Below are 16843 nucleotides of genomic sequence, written 5' to 3' on the forward strand. Positions count from 1 at the left end.
AGGTATTTTCCCCGATATTTGGAACCAGGGATTGATCACACCAATCTATAAAAATGGAGACAAATTTGACCCAAATAATTACAGAGGAATTTGCGTTAACAGCAACTTGGGGAAAATTCTCTGCAATATTATAAATAGCAGACTACATCATTTCCTTGACGAACACAACGTCCTGAACAGACTGAACGCACTTGTATTTGGGGAGTTTCTCCCATTCTTCTCTGCAGATCCTCTCAAGCTCTGTCATTTTGGATGGGGATGGTGTGTGACTGGCATGTTAACATATTGAAAACCACAGGCTAGGAGAACATGTGTCATAATAATTCATGGAAAGGTGTTGGTCAGTGAACGGTATATTATCCAGGAATGTACTGTTAACAGTCACGTCCATGTGTTATGTCCTGTGCATAAATGAACTGGGTGTGTTGCGGGATGGAATTGATGGTGCATGTTATGAGCAATGGAGGTTTCAAGAATATGTCATTAAAGTCAATGTACTGATGACATCTGAGATGATTTTGGCCTATGACAAATTTTGTTTAGGTCAACTACATCATACATATTGCATTATTTGCCTTAATTTATGCCGTAAAGTATGCATCAACCTAGGGAATGTTATGTGTTCATGTTTTGATCCTCTTGATAAGTGCAGGGTCTGAAAATGTGTGGAAGTATTGATCATCTATGAGAATATCGCACGACGAGCAAAACGTTTAACAGTTTGATCCATAACAGGTTCATGAATAATAATACTGTCAAATTCTGGACATTTTGATAATGCCCTTTTAGTGTAGGAGCTGTTTGAAAAGACTGACACAATGTCTGCCTGGGTTGGAGTTTTGGCCTGCCTGGTGACATCATTAGTTAGGTGGTGAATTAGCTAATAGACAAATAAGAATAACAAACAGCTCTGTAAATAACAGCTAGATTTCAGTTTTCCACTCACCACTCAGACCACTCCCAGACAGACCACTCCCAGACAGACCACTCCCAGACAGACCACTCCCAGACAGACCACTCCCAGACAGCCATAGCAAAATTCTTGCTTGAGAAATGGCTAAGAAACCATTTTAGTTTATTTGGTCAACATTTTAACTGAAAACAATCACAGTAACGTACTTCATTTTTACCCAGAAATCATTTGATGTTAGGATAAAAACAACTGCATTGGACATTTAACATGGATCTGGTCTATGGGGTCAGAGAGAAGCAGATCGTGACATGGCCTGATCAGCATGCCAACCAGCACACACAGATTATTATATAACACTTAGGAGCCATGGAGATAGCAGGAGGGAGGTGGTCCTTACTGTGCTCGCCATCACTCCTTCTCCTTATTTCACTCCTCTCTTGTTCATTCCTCTCTCTAGCATGCTTTTCTTTTCGTCTCTCTCATAATGAACATGCCTCTGTCCTTCATCCTTTCTAGTCGCTCGTTTTATTCTTCTTCTTTCTTTTCCCCTCATTCTGTCTCATTCCGTCTCATTCCGTCTCATTCCGTCTCATTCCGTCTCATTCTGTCTCATTCCGTCTCATTCCGTCTCATTCTGTCTCATTCCGTCTCATTCCGTCTCATTCCGTCTCATTCCGTCTCATTCCGTCTCATTCCGTCTCATTCCGTCTCATTCCGTCTCATTCTGTCTCATTCCGTCTCATTCTGTCTCATTCCGTCTCATTCCGTCTCATTCCGTCTCATTCTGTCTCATTCAGTCTCATTCAGTCTCATTCTGTCTCATTCCGTCTCATTCTGTCTCATTCCGTCTCATTCTGTCTCATTCTGTCTCATTCTGTCTCATTCTGTCTCATTCCGTCTCATTCCGTCTCGTTCCGTCTCATTTTGGCTAATTCTATCTCATTCTGTCTCATTCTATCTCATTCTGTCTCGTTCTGTGTCATTCTGTCTCATTCTGTCTCATTGTATCTCATTCTGGCTCATTCTGGCTCATTCTGGCTCATTCTATCTCGTTCTGTCTCGTTCTGTCTCATTCCGTCTCATTCCGTCTCATTCTGTCTCATTCCATCTCATTCTGTCTCATTCCGTCTCATTCTGTCTCATTCCATCTCATTCTGTCTCATTCTGTCTCAGTGTATCTCATTCTGGCTCATTCTGGCTCATTCTGGCTCCATCCCGCTCTTTTTGTGCTCTGGCTCCTCTTTATTTCCTTATTGTTCTTCCATTTATCTCTCTCCCTTTGCTCATCCCTCTCTGTCCCACACTTTCTTTAATTTTCTCAGTTTTCTACCTTTTTCACCTCTACTTATTCCCTCTCCTCTTTCTTCGCACCTCTCCTCTCTCCTCTCTTCTGTATGTATGTGTGTGTGTGTAAGATATTGACAGGTGCAGCTAGATGGATGGTTCACCTGGGCAGTGTACTGTCCCTAGTTCACAGAGGCTCAGATGTGAGATATATGCTGTTCTGATACAGGTACCAGTCAGTTGTATTGAACAGAGTGGGAGAATACAGTATAGGCTGCTGTTCTGTATGGCCTTAGCCCTCTCCTATAGTCCTCCACTGCTGTGCCTGTCTGAATGACTAGTGCACTGTGCAACACACACAAATCAAATATAAGTTTGAGAGAGGGAAGCGAAAGGATGAATAGTAGTTAAAAAATAACCTGTAGCCTTTTTCCTGGCCCATAGAGAGAGAAAGAAATAGAGAGAGAGAGAGAGAGAGAGAGAGAGAGAGAGAGAGAGAGAGAGAGAGAGAGAGAGAGTTCACTATGTGAGAGGGAACCTCTCTCCCCTCTCCCTCTCTCTCTCCCTCCTTGTTAGTAAGACAGACATGTGATGTGAATATTCTGATTGGCCAGTGGTATTAAATGAAGATGTCAACATCATTACTGCCAGGCGGTAACTATTCAAGGTGAACGGTCTCACTCACTACCTTATTTATGATAACCACATTACCAGCAGCATACCACCCTGCATACCATTGCTGGCTTGCCAGGGTTGGTCCTGGTTGGGAGACCAGATGTTGCTGGAAGTGGTGTTGGAGGGCCAGTAGGAGGCACCCTTTCCTCTGGTCTAAAGAAACTATCCCAATGCCCCAGGGCAGTGATTGGGGACATTCCCCTGTGTAGGGTGTGGTATTTTGGATGGGACATTAAACGGGTGTCCTGGCACTCTGTGTTCACTAAAGATCCCTCATAAGAGTAGGGGTGTTAAACCTGACCCTAACTCTTAACCCTAGACCTAAATCTAACCCTAACTCTTAACCCTAGACCTACATCTAACCCTAACTCTTAACCCTAGACCTAAATCTAACCCTAACTATTAACCCTAGACCTAAATCTAACCCTAACTCTTAACCCTAGACCTAAATCTAACCCTAACTCTTAACCCTAGACCTAAATCTAACCCTAACTCTTAACCCTAGACCTACATCTAACCCTAACTCTTAACCCTAGACCTAAATCTAACCCTAACTCTTAACCCTAGACCTAAATCTAACCCTAACTATTAACCCTAGACCTAAATCTAACCCTAACTCTTAAACCTAGACCTAAATCTAACCCTAACTCTTAAGCCTAGACCTAAATGCTAACCCTAATTGTAACCATATCCCTAAACCGTAAGCCTAACCCGTAACATATTCCTAACCCGTAACCCATCCCTAACCCCTAAACCTAAAATAGCCTTTTACCTTGAGGCAACCGGCGAAATGTGAGAATTTTAAATGTTTCACTATCATTGTGAGGATAGTAAAACCAAAAACATACACACTCAGCACACACTCAGCACACACACACACTCAAGGTTCACTAGTCAGCCAAACCCAGACGCTCAGATGCATGACATATTTATATGGGCTAATCCCTCAGCCGGTAAATCATGGCTGGGTGGAAAGGAGAGGAGAGAAGATGAAGAGAATGATGGGAGAAGGAAGAGAGGAGAGGAGGAAAGGAGAGGAGAAGATGAAGAGAATGATAGGAGAAGGAAGAGAGGAGAGAAGATGAAGAGAATGATAGGAGAAGGAAGAGAGGAGAGGAGGAAAGGAGAGGAGAGAAGATGAAGAGAATGATGGGAGAAGGAAGAGAGGAGAGGAGGAAAGGAGAGGAGAAGATGAAGAGAATGATAGGAGAAGGAAGAGAGGAGAGAAGATGAAGAGAATGATAGGAGAAGGAAGAGAGGAGAGAAGATGAAGAGAATGATAGGAGAAGGAAGAGAGGAGAGAAGATGAAGAGAATGATAGGAGAAGGAAGAGAGGAGAGGAGGAAAGGAGAGGAGAGAAGATGAAGAGAATGATAGTAGAAGGAAGAGAGGAGAGGAGGAGAGCAGTGGGGTAGTCTAGACCTCCCAACCATCAGGACTGATGGAGCTCTATTCATTTAGCTATTGAGATTTGAAGAGGCTGGCTGGAGTGTGCTAGAGGGATAAAGCTGGCTATGTAGCTCTGCACCTGTGGGAATGTTTTGGTTACCTCATCTTACATCACTGGATAAACATCAAAAGACTGCTGTAGCACAACCAACATGTTTTATTACCATATCTGGAACTGTGTTGGTGCATTGTGCATCTCAAGTAGCATGTAATATGTTCCTGTGACTGGAAGAGTGACAACCCAATGACGGGTTAGAATCATCAGAATAACCCTGTGATCAGCTGGCCACACCTACTCACATTATTACTGTCCTTTTGCTGCTCCACCTGAACAACACAATGCCACACACACACACACACACACACACACACACACACACACACACACACACACACACACACACACACACACACACACACACACACACACACACACACACACACACACTCCTCTCCCCCTCCCTCCCCTTCCTTCTTCTCCCTTCCTCCCCTTCTCCTCTACCCCCTCCCTCCCCTTCCCTCTTCCCCTTCCCTCTTTCCCCTCCCTCCCCTTCTCTCTTCCCCTCCCTCCCCTTCCCTCTTCCCCTCCTTCCAATCTTCCCCCTCCCTCCCCTTCCCTCTTCCCCTCCTTCCAATCTTCCCCCTCCCTCCCCTTCCCTCTTCCCCCTCCCTCCCCTCTTCCCCCTCCCTCCCCTTCCTTCTTCCCCTTCCCCTCTTCCCCCCCTCCCCTTCCTTCGTCCCCCTTCCCCTCTTACCCCTCCCTCCCCTTCCCTCTTCCCCTTCCCCTATTCCCCCTCCCTCCCCCTCTCCTCTACCCCTCCCCTTCCCTCTTTCCCCTCCCTCCCCTTCTCTCTTCCCCTCGCTTCCCTTCCCTCTTTCCCTCCTTCCCCTCTTCCCCCTCCCTCCCCTTCCCCCTTCCCCTTCACATCTTCCCCCTCCCTCCCCCTCTCCTCTTCCCCCTCCCTCCCCTTCACCTCTTCCCCCTCCCTACCCCTCCCCTCTTCCCCCTCCCTCCCCTTCTCCTCTTCCCGCTCCCTCCCCTCCCTCTTCCACCTCCCCTTTTCCTCTCTCCCCTCCCTCCCCTTCCCTCTTCCCCCTCCCCTTCCCTCTTGCCCTCCCCTTCTCCTCTTTCCCCTACCTCCCCTTCTCCTCTTCCCCCTTCCTCCCTTCTCCTCTTCCCCCCTTTCCCTCTTCCTCCTCCCCTTCTCCTCTCTGCCCTTCCTCCCCTTCTCCTCTTCCCTCTCCCTCCCCTTCTCCTCTTCTCGCTCCCTCCCTCCCCTTCCCTCTTCCCCCTCCCCCTCCCCTTCTCCTCTTCCCCCTTCCTCCCCTTCCCTCTTCTCCCTCCCCTTCTCCTCTCTCCCCTCCCTCCCCTTCCCCCTCCCCCTCCGCTTCCCTCTTCCTCCTCCCCTTCTCCTCTCTGCCCTTACTCCCCTTCCCTCTTCTCCCTCCAATTCTCCTCTCTCCCCTCCCTACCCTTCCCCCTCCCCCTCCGCTTCCCTCTTCCTCCTCCCCTTCTCCTCTCTGCACTTCCTCCCCTTCTCCTCTTCCCTCTCCCTCCCCTTCTCCTCTTCCCCCTCCCCCTCCCCTCCTCTTCCCCCTTCCTCCCCTTCCCTCTTCTCCCTCCCCTTCTCCTCTCTCCCCTCCCTCCCCTTCCCTCTTCCCCCTCCGCTTCCCTCTTCCCCCTCCCCTTCTCCTCTTCCCCTCTGATCTCCTCTCTCCCCTCCCTTATCCTCAGATAGATTGTGGGGCACTGTGAAGTGACTCCCCTTCTCCTCTCTCCCCTCCCTTATCCTCAGATAGATTGAGGGGCACTGTGAAGTGACTCCTCTGATCTCCTCTCTCCCCTCCCTTATCCTCAGATAGATTGTGGGGCACTGTGAAGTGACTCCTCTGATCTCCTCTCTCCCCTCCCTTATCCTCAGATAGATTGTGGGGCACTGTGAAGTGACTCCTCTGATCTCCTCTCTCCCCTCCCTTATCCTCAGATAGATTGTGGGGCACTGTGAAGTGACTCCACTGATCTCCTCTCTCCCCTCCCTTATCCTCAGATAGATTGTGGGGCACTGTGAAGTGACTCCCCTTCTCCTCTCTCCCCTCCCTTATCCTCAGATAGATTGTGGGGCACTGGGAAGTGACTCCTCTGATCTCCTCTCTCTCAGTGGGGATCTATTTATCTTCTCTCCTCTTTCTCTGCTGTGTAAAGCTGGAAATCACAAGGCTTTTTCTCCTTCTCCTCCAAAAACTTGCTATGTTTCCATCATGTCTTTAATTCACCACACCCCTCTCTCATTTTCTCTCTCTTTCTCTCTCTCTCCAGCCAACAGTTTCTATGGAAACAGAGAGGAGCTTGGGGGAGTCAGCCTTGGGCTGCAGATGTGGCAGAGCAGGATCTTGAGAAAAGTGCAGAGAGAGAAGGAGTGAAAGAGAGGGGATTGGGTGAAAGGATGGCAGCTAAAGCTAAAAATAATAGACTGACTGATTGATTGCCAGTATATTCAAATGTGAGTGTGAATATTCTCATTGAGGGAATGTCTCAGACGGTTCTCTATAACCCTCTCAAGCCCTCTGCAAGCCCTCTGCAAGCCCTCTCAAGCCCTCTCAAGCCCTCTCAATCCCTCTGCAAGCCCTCTCAAGCCCTCTGCAAGCCCTCTGCAAGCCCTCTCAAGCCCCCTGCAAGCCCTCTCAAGCCCTCTGCAAGCCCTCTGCAAGCCCTCTCAAGCCCTCTCAAGCCCTCTCAAGCCCTCTGCAAGCCCTCTGCAAGCCCTCTCAAGCCCTCTGTAAGCCCTCTGCAAGCCCTCTGCAAGCCCTCTCAAGCCCTCTGCAAGCCCTCTGCAAGCCCTCTCAAGCCCTCTGCAAGCCCTCTCAAGCCCTCTGCAAGCCCTCTGCAAGCCCTCTCAAGCCCTCTGCAAGCCCTCTCAAGCCCTCTGCAAGCCCTCTGCAAGCCCTCTCAAGCCCTCTCAAGCCCTCTCAAGCCCTCTCAAGCCCTCGCAAGCCCTCTGCAAGCTCTCTGCAAGCCCTCTCAAGCCCTCTGTAAGCCCTCTGCAAGCCCTCTGCAAGCCCTCTCAAGCCCTCTGCAAGCCCTCTCAAGCCCTCTGCAAGCCCTCTCAAGCCCTCTGCAAGCCCTCTTCAAGCCCTCTCAAGCCCTCTGCAAGCCCTCTCAAGCCCTCTGCAAGCCCTCTGCAAGCCCTCTCAAGCCCTCTGCAAGCCCTCTGCAAGCCCTCTCAAGCCCTCTTGCAAGCCCTCTGCAAGCCCTCTCAAGCCCTCTGCAAGCCCTCTGCAAGCCCTCTCAAGCCCTCTCAAGCCCTCTGCAAGCCCTCTCAAGCCCTCTGCAAGCCCTCTGCAAGCCACTCTCAAGCCCTCTCAAGTCCTCTGCAAGCCCTCTCAAGCCCTCTCAAGCCCTCTGCAAGCCCTCTGCAAGCCAATATTAATAACCATTTATTCACTGGACAGATACTGCTACATTTTACTGTAACATTGGAGTGATTGGGATCACATATACTGATTCATTTTACTGTAACATTGGAGTGATTGGGATCACATATACTGATTCATTTTACTGTAACATTGGAGTGATTGGGATCACATATACTGATTCATTTTACTGTAACATTGGAGTGATTGGGATCACATATACTGATTCATTTTTATTTCATACTTTCCTATTTCATTATGTTGTACTTGATGACCTCTATCCCTCTCTCCTCCTCTCTCTCTCAATCTCTCTCTCTTTCTCTCTCTCACACACACGCACACTCTCTCTCTCTCACACACACACGCACACTCTTTCTCTCTCCCTGTCGTTCTTTCCCCTGCCTCTGACCCCCTCTCTCTCTCTCTCACACACACACACACACACACACACACACACACACACACACACACACACACACACCATAACACGCTCTCTCTCCCCTCTCTCTCTCTCTCTCTCTCTCCACTTAATTTGCTCTCTCTCGCTCCCTCTCTGCCATCTCTTTCTCTCCCTCTCACCAAGAATTTCGCTACACTCGCATTAACATCTGCTAACCATGTGTATGTGAAATTGACTTAAACCACCATATCCTCTCTCTCTCTCTGTTTCTCTCTCTCTCTCGCTCCCTCTCTCTCTCTCTGCCATCTCTCTCTCTCTCTCTCTCATTCCCTTCTTTCTCCCTCTTTCACTTTCTCCAGGGCTTTCTGAGTCGGAGGCTGAAGGGTTCTATAAAGCGTACTAAGAGCCAGCCGAAACTGGACCGTAACTCCAGCTTCAGACACATCCTGCCTGGATTCAGGAGTGTGGACAATGAGAGGTACAGTAGGCCCAGTGGTTTTACATTACAGCCATTTTACACTGTGGTTATAGATGTGGTTTTAGACTGTGTGTGAGGGACTGTGAAGATACTGGATCTTTGCTTTGATTCAGTATGCTGGCAGCTCTGTTTTCTTTGGATGTGTCTTTGACTGATGGCTGGTTATGGAGGTCACTGTTGACATGCTTGTGTTGTCAGTGAAAACCAGCCGAGCTCTACTCTCCAATCTGTCATTTCCACTCTCCCTCTCTTTCCTCTTCGCCTCCCTTTATTTATCTTTCTGCTTTCTGCTTTCCGCTTTCTCCCTCTCTCAGTCCTCTTCCTCTTCCCTCTCCCTCTCTACCCTCACTTTTTCTCCCCATCTCCCTTCCATACCCTCTCCCTCTCTCTCCCTCCCCCTGTCCTCTCTCCCTCCTCCTATCCCTTCTCCCTCACTACCTCCCCCTTTCTATCTCACCCTCTCTCCCCGCCCCCTCCCTCCCTCCCTCCCTCCCTCCCTCCCTCCCTCCCTCCCTCCCTCCCTCCCTCCCTCCCTCCCTCCCTCCCTCCCTCCCTCCCTTCCCCTCTCTCTCTCTCTGTCTCTCTCTGTCTCTCTCTCTTTCCCTCTCCCCTCTCCTCTCATCCTCCCCCTCTCCCTCTCTACCTCCCCTTTCTCCCTGCCCCCTCTCTTCCCTCCCTCCCTCTACCTCCCCCTCGCCCTCTCTATCTGCCCCCTCTCATCCCTCCTTCCCTCCCTCTCTCTCTCTCCCGCTCTCTCTCGCCCCCTCCCTCCCTTTCCCTCTCTCCCCGCCCCCTCTCTTCACTCCCTCCCTCTCCCCCTGTCCCCTCTCCCTCTCTTCCTCCCCCTCTCTCCCCGCCCCCTCTCTTCCCTCTCTCCCTCCCTCGAAAAATCTCTCTCTCTTTCCCTCTCTTCCCTCTCTCCCCTCTCCTCTCTCCCTCTATGCCTCCCACTCTCTCCCTGCCCCCTCTCTCCCCCCTCTCTCCCCCCTCTCTCTCTTTCTTTCCCCTCTCTCTATCCTTCCCCCTCTCCTCTCTCCCTCCCCCTCTACCTTGCTACCTCCCCCTCTCTTCTCTCCCTCCCTCCCTTCCTCCCTCCCTCCCTCTCTCTCTCTCTCTGTCTCTCTCTCTCTCTCTCTCTCTCTCTTTCCCTCTCCCCTCTCTTCATACCCCTCTCATCTCTCCCTCCTCCCTCCTCTCTCCCCTCTCCCCTCTCCCCTCTCCCCTCTCCCCTCTCCCCTCTCCCCTCCCTCCCCTCTCCCCTCTCCCCTCTCCCCTCTCCCCTCTCTACCTGCCCCCTCTCTTCCCCCCCTCCCCTTCTCTCTTTCTCTCTCTGGGTTGAGGCTGAGTATGATGGATGTTCTCTCCTCTATGTGTCAGTGCTGTTTGTGTCTTAGTGGTGACACTGTTACCTTTGTGGCCCTGCTGCTGCAGCATAGACTGGACCAATCGAGCCCTGGCTCTGTCTGTTTCACAGGTGATATATGGCTAAATGTCACACATCTTACTCGGGACGCAGGTTCCATTTTTCCCTTAGCTTGCCATCCACCACCGGCTCCACTAGTTTTATTATATGGTTTTTGAGATAGCAAAGAAAATGAATTGTTCTGAATCTGTATGGATAATTGGTAGACATTCTCAGTCACAGTCATTCCTTGCCCAGAGCTAAGAGCCTAATTAGGTTTCATCCTTGACAGTCTAAGTTGTGTTTTTACTGCTCATCCTACAACATTAGCACTTCTTATTTGACTGTCCCTTTTCTTTGAGTCAGATAAAGACTTTCAGCTCTGCTGGCTCATTATGGAGATGAGGCGATCTGTCTGTCTGTGTTGGGTAATTATAAGAGTACTGTCTTGTATGTCTTCTCTGTCTCCCTCTCTCTGCTGCTCTGAGCGTGAGCCTACAAGTGTGTGTGTGTGTGTGTGTGTGTGTGTGTGTGTGTGTGTGTGTGTGTGTGTGTGTGTGTGTGCGCTGGTCTGAGCTTGTTAGTGGGAAATGCTATAGCTGGAGCCTGGTCCCACTCCTTTAAATGAGCCATTAGAACCAGGAGGTGTCATCATGGAACATTGTAAGTGTTCTATTTTTGTAGAGAGGAGCGGAGTGCTGTTCTGTTCCTCCTTCTGTTTGGAAAAATGATCTCATTGATCTCATTTCCCTCTTCCCCCCTCCCTTCTTCTGTCTATTTTGTCTTTCTTGTTTACTCTTCTCTCTCTCTCTCTCTCTCTCTCTCTGATATTGGGGTTCTCTCTGTCTTTTCATGTGATAAAGTGCTCAGTGCAGAAGGCAAATATTGGACAGGAAATTGGACAGTTCAGGAAGTTCCTTATCTCCCCTACAACACCACACATACACACACACACATACACAATGCTTTTATACATCCAACCACATACCTACACAAAGACTGATAATAGTTTATTTTCTACCATCCCAGTTGACACGTTGATGCCTTCCCCTACTAGTACAGCTTAGCTTCCCTGTCACATCTGTAGAGTGATATCTCACGTGAAGGCAGTTGGTGAAACTCCCCATTTCTGTCAGCTCAGGAGCAGGCTCCCCACAGGGCAGTCACATCCTTTCACATACAACTGAACCTCCAGAATCATCTGAGGGAGGATGGGGTTGGAGGATAGAGTAGGGCAGATGAAGGAGAATGCAAACAACCATTAACAACACACGTACAGTACACACGTATACACACACTCACTCAGATGGCTCATAGGAGCAGGAGCCTATTTCCTCTTTCTGTAGCGTGAAGCAGCTTGATGTACTAATACACCCCCTGGACAGGACACAAGTCTATCGCAGGGCCTTACCCCCAATCTATCAACCTTAATGCTGAGTGCCAAGCAGAGACGCATTGGGTCCTATTTTTACAGTCTGGTGTGACTCGGCCGGGACCAAACTCCCAACCTTCCAGTCTCAGGGCAAACACTGTAACCACAGGACCACTCCAACCTTCCAGTCTCAGGGCAAACACTGTAACCACAGGACCAAACTCCAACCTTCCAGTCTCAGGGCGAACACTGTAACCACAGGACCAAACTCCAACCTTCCAGTCTCAGGGCAAACACTGTAACCACAGGACCACTCCAACCTTCCAGTCTCAGGGCAAACACTGTAACCACAGGACCACTCCAACCTTCCAGTCTCAGGGCAAACACTGTAACCACAGGACCACTCCAACCTTCCAGTCTCAGGGCAAACACTGTAACCACAGGACCAAACTCCAACCTTCCAGTCTCAGGGCGAACACTGTAACCACAGGACCAAACTCCAACCTTCCAGTCTCAGGGTGAACACTGTAACCACAGGACCACTCCAACCTTCCAGTCTCAGGGCAAACACTGTAACCACAGGACCACTCCAACCTTCCAGTCTCAGTCGGACATTCTAACCATAAGGCCACTGAATTGTCCCATGAAACGTGATGCCAGGAGCTAGTCCATGTGTGTGTCTCTGGGGACCCTGTCTGTCTGTCTGTCTATCTGTCTGTCTGTCTGTCTGTCTGTCTGTCTGTATGTCTGTCTGCCTGTCTGCCTGCCTGCCTGCCTGTCTGTCTGTCTGTCTGTCTGTCTGTCTGTCTGTCTGTCTGTCTGTCTGTCTGTCTGTCTGTCTGTCTGTCTGTCTGCCTGCCTGCCTGTCTGTCTGCCTGTCTGCCTGTCTGCCTGCCTGTCTGTCTGTCTGTCTGTCTGTCTGTCTGTCTGTCTGCCTGTCGTCTGTCTGTCTGTCTGCCTGTCTGTCTGTCTGTCTGTCTGTCTGTCTGTCTGTCTGTCTGTCTGTCTGTCTGTCTGTCTGTCTGGCTGCCTGTCTGTCTGTCTGTCTGTCTGTCTGTCTGTCTGTCTGTCTGTCTGTCTGTCTGTCTGTCTGTCTGTCTGTCTGTCTGTCTGTCACTCAGAATGGCCTGCAGATGAACAGCAGCTGGACAACATTAAATATTCAACACTGTTAATCATCCACATGGCTGTGGAGAAAACAGGAGGCACTAAAGCATGGATCTAGCCATGGTAGTGCACACACATACACACACAGACCACACCACAGTGCACTTTTTTAGTTATTATTAGTTTTTTAGTTATTATTAGTTTTTTAGTTATTATTAGTTTTTTAGTTTTTTAGTAATTATAAAGGATATGTTGTGAAACAGAAGGGTACAGAACATCTCAGATGTGCGTCTATCAGAACAGTCAGTCTGTGTTGGAGACAGATAGTCATTAGTAGGTAATGTTATTCACCACTAACCAGCCTTCTCTCCGAACATCTCTGAAGAGTACCTTACTGTGTGTGCATGTGAGCAAGCATGATTATCTCACGAAGGGAGTGGCAGAAGGTCTAACACACATATATTTATTCTACCACTGATCTAGATTTTACCCAGATACCAAGCTATCCTCTATATATCCTCTCTGTGGCCCAAGAAAGCAGTGTTATTGGGCAACACATCGAGTTAATAAGGCCAGTGGGAGGTGTCTCTAATGGAAGTGTAATGACAAAGGTAGTAAGGGGTCAATTATTCCAGCCCAGAAGCCCTCTATAGCCTGCTATAGCCTAGTGGGCCTGCTGACAGCAGCTGGTATTGTCTGTCTGACTGGGCTACAATGTGCAGACAGAATACAGCACATGGAAATAGCATGTTTGATCGTATTTCAATAGTAACAGATTTGTTAAGGCTATGTAAGAACAAATTGATAACAACGCTTTGTTCTTCCATGTAGCTTGTAAAGATCAGAGATGGTTGTTTAAGAAGACGTAACAGAGAATACGATATGTTATTCTCATATGAACTACCTGCCCTATGTATCTGTCCTGACACTGGTTTTCTCTCTGCTCCACCGTGTCAGACAGATCCGACTGTTACTGTGTGTATTATAATGCAACACCATCCCTTCACTCTCTTTGTATCTTTAAGCTCAGAGCCAGAGGAACAGCAGCCTGTCCGTGTGTGTGTAATGGACCTTGTCAGAGGTTTACAGTGGTGTCTGTGTTCATGCTGGGCTCACACCACGCTGTCACAAAAACACTACTGAATTAGCCTTCACTAATATTTATCTCAGTCATGTCATTCCTCCTTATTTGAACACACACACACCCACACACAAACACACACACACACAAATACACACACACACACACACAAATACACACACACACAAATACACACACACACACACACTAAATGTTTCGTTTTTCTCCTGTTTTTCTCCCGTCTCCCGCTGTCCAGTTTCCAAATCCCTTTGCATTACCTCATCTATCTCTCTCTTTCTCACCCTCCTCCTCTCCCTCCATCCTCTCCCTCCCTGTCCATCTCTTTGTGATGTGATTGTGTGTGGGTGCACGTAATCATGGTGGGTCTGTGTGATTGGATTAGAACCAGTAATTATGTTTGTGTGCTGGGGGCTAGCTCAACTGTATGCCTGCAGCCAATCAGACAGCAGCTCTTTCTGATCTCTATAGGGAACACAAATCACATTTCAGTTGGACCTCCAATAGGGGGGGGTTGTTGTCCTGACACCACACTGCCAGGTCTCTGACCTCCTCCCTATAGGCTGTCTCATCATTGTCGGTGATCAGGTCTACCACTGTTGTGTCTTCAGCAAACTTAATGATGGGGTTGGAGTCGTGCTTGGCCACACAGTCGTGGGTGAACAGGGGGTACAGGAGTAGAGCTGTAATCAAAGAACATAATTCTTACATAGGTGTTCCTTTTGCACAGGTGGGAAAGGGCAGTGTGGTGTGCTATTGAGATTGTGTCATCTGTGGATCTGTTGGGGCGGTATGCGAATTGGAGTGGCTCTAGGGTTTCTGGCATGATGGTGTTGATGACTAGCCTTTCAAAGCACTTCATGGCTACCGACGTGAGTGCTACGGGGCTGTAATCATTTAGGCAGGTTACCATCGTTTTCTTGGGCACAGGGAATATGGTGGTCTGTTTGAAACATGTTGGTATTACAGACTGTCAGAGAGAGGTTGAAATGTTAGTGAAGACACTTGCCAGTTGGTCAGAGCATGCTCGCAGTACACGTCCTGGTAATCTTTATGGCCCCGCAGCTTTGATAATTTTGACCTGTTTAAAGGTCTTGCTAACATCGGCTACAGAGAGCGTGATCACACAGTCGTCTATAACAGCTGGTGCTCTCATGCATGCTTCAGTGTTGCTTGCCTCGAAGCAAGCGTAAAAGGTATTAAGCTCGTCTGGTAGGCTCGCATCACTGAGCAGCTCGCGGCTGCGTTTCCCTTTGTAGTCCATAATAGTTTTCAAGCCCTGCCACATCCGACGGGTGTAAGAGCCAGTGTTTTAGGATACAATTTTAGTCCTGTATTGACGCTTTGCCTATTTGATGGTTTGTCTGAGTGGACAGCAGGACATCTTTTAAGATTCTGGATTAGCGGGCCGCTCCTTGAAAGTGACAGCTCTAGCCTTTAGCTCGGTGCGGATGTTGCCTGTAATCCAGGGCTTCTGGTTGGGACATGTACTTACGACCACTGTGACGACAACGTCGTCGATGCACTTATTGATGAATCCGGTGACTGAGGTGGTATACTCCTCAGTGCCATCAGATGAATCCCAGAACATATTTCAGTCTGTGCTAGCAAAACAGTCCTGTAGCGTAGCATCCGCATCATATGACCACTTCCGTACTGAGCGAGTCACTGGTAGGTACTTCCTGCTTTAGTTTTGGCTTGTAAGCAGGAATCAGGAGGATAGAATTATGGTCAGATTTGCCAAATGGAGGGCGAGGGAGAGCTTTGTTTGCGTCTTTGTGTGTAGAGTAAAGGTGGACTAAAGTTTTTTTCCCATCTGGTTGCACATGTGACATGCTGGTAGAAATTCAAATTAAAGTTCCCAGTTACTAGGAGCGCCACTTCTGAATGAGCATTTTCTTGTTTGCTTATGGCCTTGTACAGCTCATTGAGTGCAGTCTTAGTGTCAGCATCAGTTTGTGGTGGTAAATAGACAGCTACAAATAATACATATGAGAATTATCTTGGTAGATAGTGTGGTCTATAGCTTATCATGAGGTATTCTACCTCAAGCATGCAATACCTTGAGATTTCTTTAATATTAGACATCGTGCACCAGCAGTTATTGACAAATAAACACACACCCCCACCCCTCGTCTTACCAGACGTAGATGCTCTGTCCTGCCGATGCATGGAGAAGCCAGCCAGCTCTATATTATCGTGTTGTCGTTCAGCCACATCTCGGTGAAACATAAGATATTACAGTTTTAATGTTCCATTGATAGGATCGTCTTAATTGTAGATCGTCCAGTTTATTTTCCAATGATTGCACCTTTGCCAATAATACCGAGTTAAGTGCTGGTTTACCTATTCATCTGCAAATTCTTACAAGGCACCCCGCCCTTCTCCCCCTTTTTCTCCTTATTTTCTTTGTGCTTATAACGGGGATTTGGGCCCTGTCTCGACAAAGTAGTATATCCTTCACGTCGGACTCATTAAAGAAAAAATCTTCGTCCAGTTCGAGGTGAGTAATCACTGTTCTGATGTCCAGAAGCTCTTTTAGTCATGATTTTTATATTTCATTTTACCTTTATTTAACTAGGCAAGTCAGTTAAGAACAAATTATTATTTTCAATGGCGGCCTAGGAACAGTGGGTTAACTGTCTTGTTGTTGTTTTTTACCTTGTCTACTCTGGGATTTGATCTTGCAAGCTTGTGGTTACTAGTCCAACAGTCTAACCACTAGGATACCTGTCGCGATAGCAGCAATAGCAGCAACATTATGTACAATGAGTTACAAAAAATGCCAAAAAACAACAGAATAGCACAGTTGGTTAGGAGCCCGTAAAACAGCAGCCCTCCCCTCCGGCAAAATGATATCATGCCAACTATTCATGGAAACTGACAATTTGTCTCCAAAAAAAAGAATCCAACAGGATTCAATTCAAAGCCAACCCAAAGAGCACAGACGTCAATTCAACGTTTAATTGGCATTGGTTGAACGGAATTTCATTAAAATGACATGGAAACAATGTTGAGTCAACCAGTGTGTGCCCAGTGGGAAGCCTCTCTGTTCAATCAGTCAAATGCAGTGCTGAGAACCATGAATCATTGAATTAGATGGACAGCATGGCTGATCCTTCATGACAAATGTTGTTATTAAAAAAGGGAGACCTTATATAAATACATTTGATTGCATTTGATTAATAGTCCCAACCCTCTCTCTCTCTCTCTCTCTCTCTTATTGACTGTGTGTAGGCCTATAGTATACAGG

General features: G+C 48.2%; 1 protein-coding gene across 5 annotated transcripts in view; it reads left to right on the plus strand.

The window, feature by feature from the left end:
- Positions 1 to 16843, plus strand: part of LOC110522816 (disabled homolog 2-interacting protein) — a 251182-nt gene that overhangs the window by 96817 nt on the left and 137522 nt on the right. For all 5 annotated transcript variants that reach the window (XM_036977016.1, XM_036977020.1, XM_036977017.1 and 2 more), the window contains exon 3: positions 8492 to 8610. In XM_036977016.1, coding sequence (XP_036832911.1) covers positions 8492 to 8610 — 119 coding nt within the window. The remainder of the gene's footprint in view (positions 1 to 8491; positions 8611 to 16843) is intronic.

Source organism: Oncorhynchus mykiss, chromosome 5, assembly GCF_013265735.2.
Source record: "Oncorhynchus mykiss isolate Arlee chromosome 5, USDA_OmykA_1.1, whole genome shotgun sequence".
NCBI classification, from domain to species: domain Eukaryota; kingdom Metazoa; phylum Chordata; class Actinopteri; order Salmoniformes; family Salmonidae; genus Oncorhynchus; species Oncorhynchus mykiss.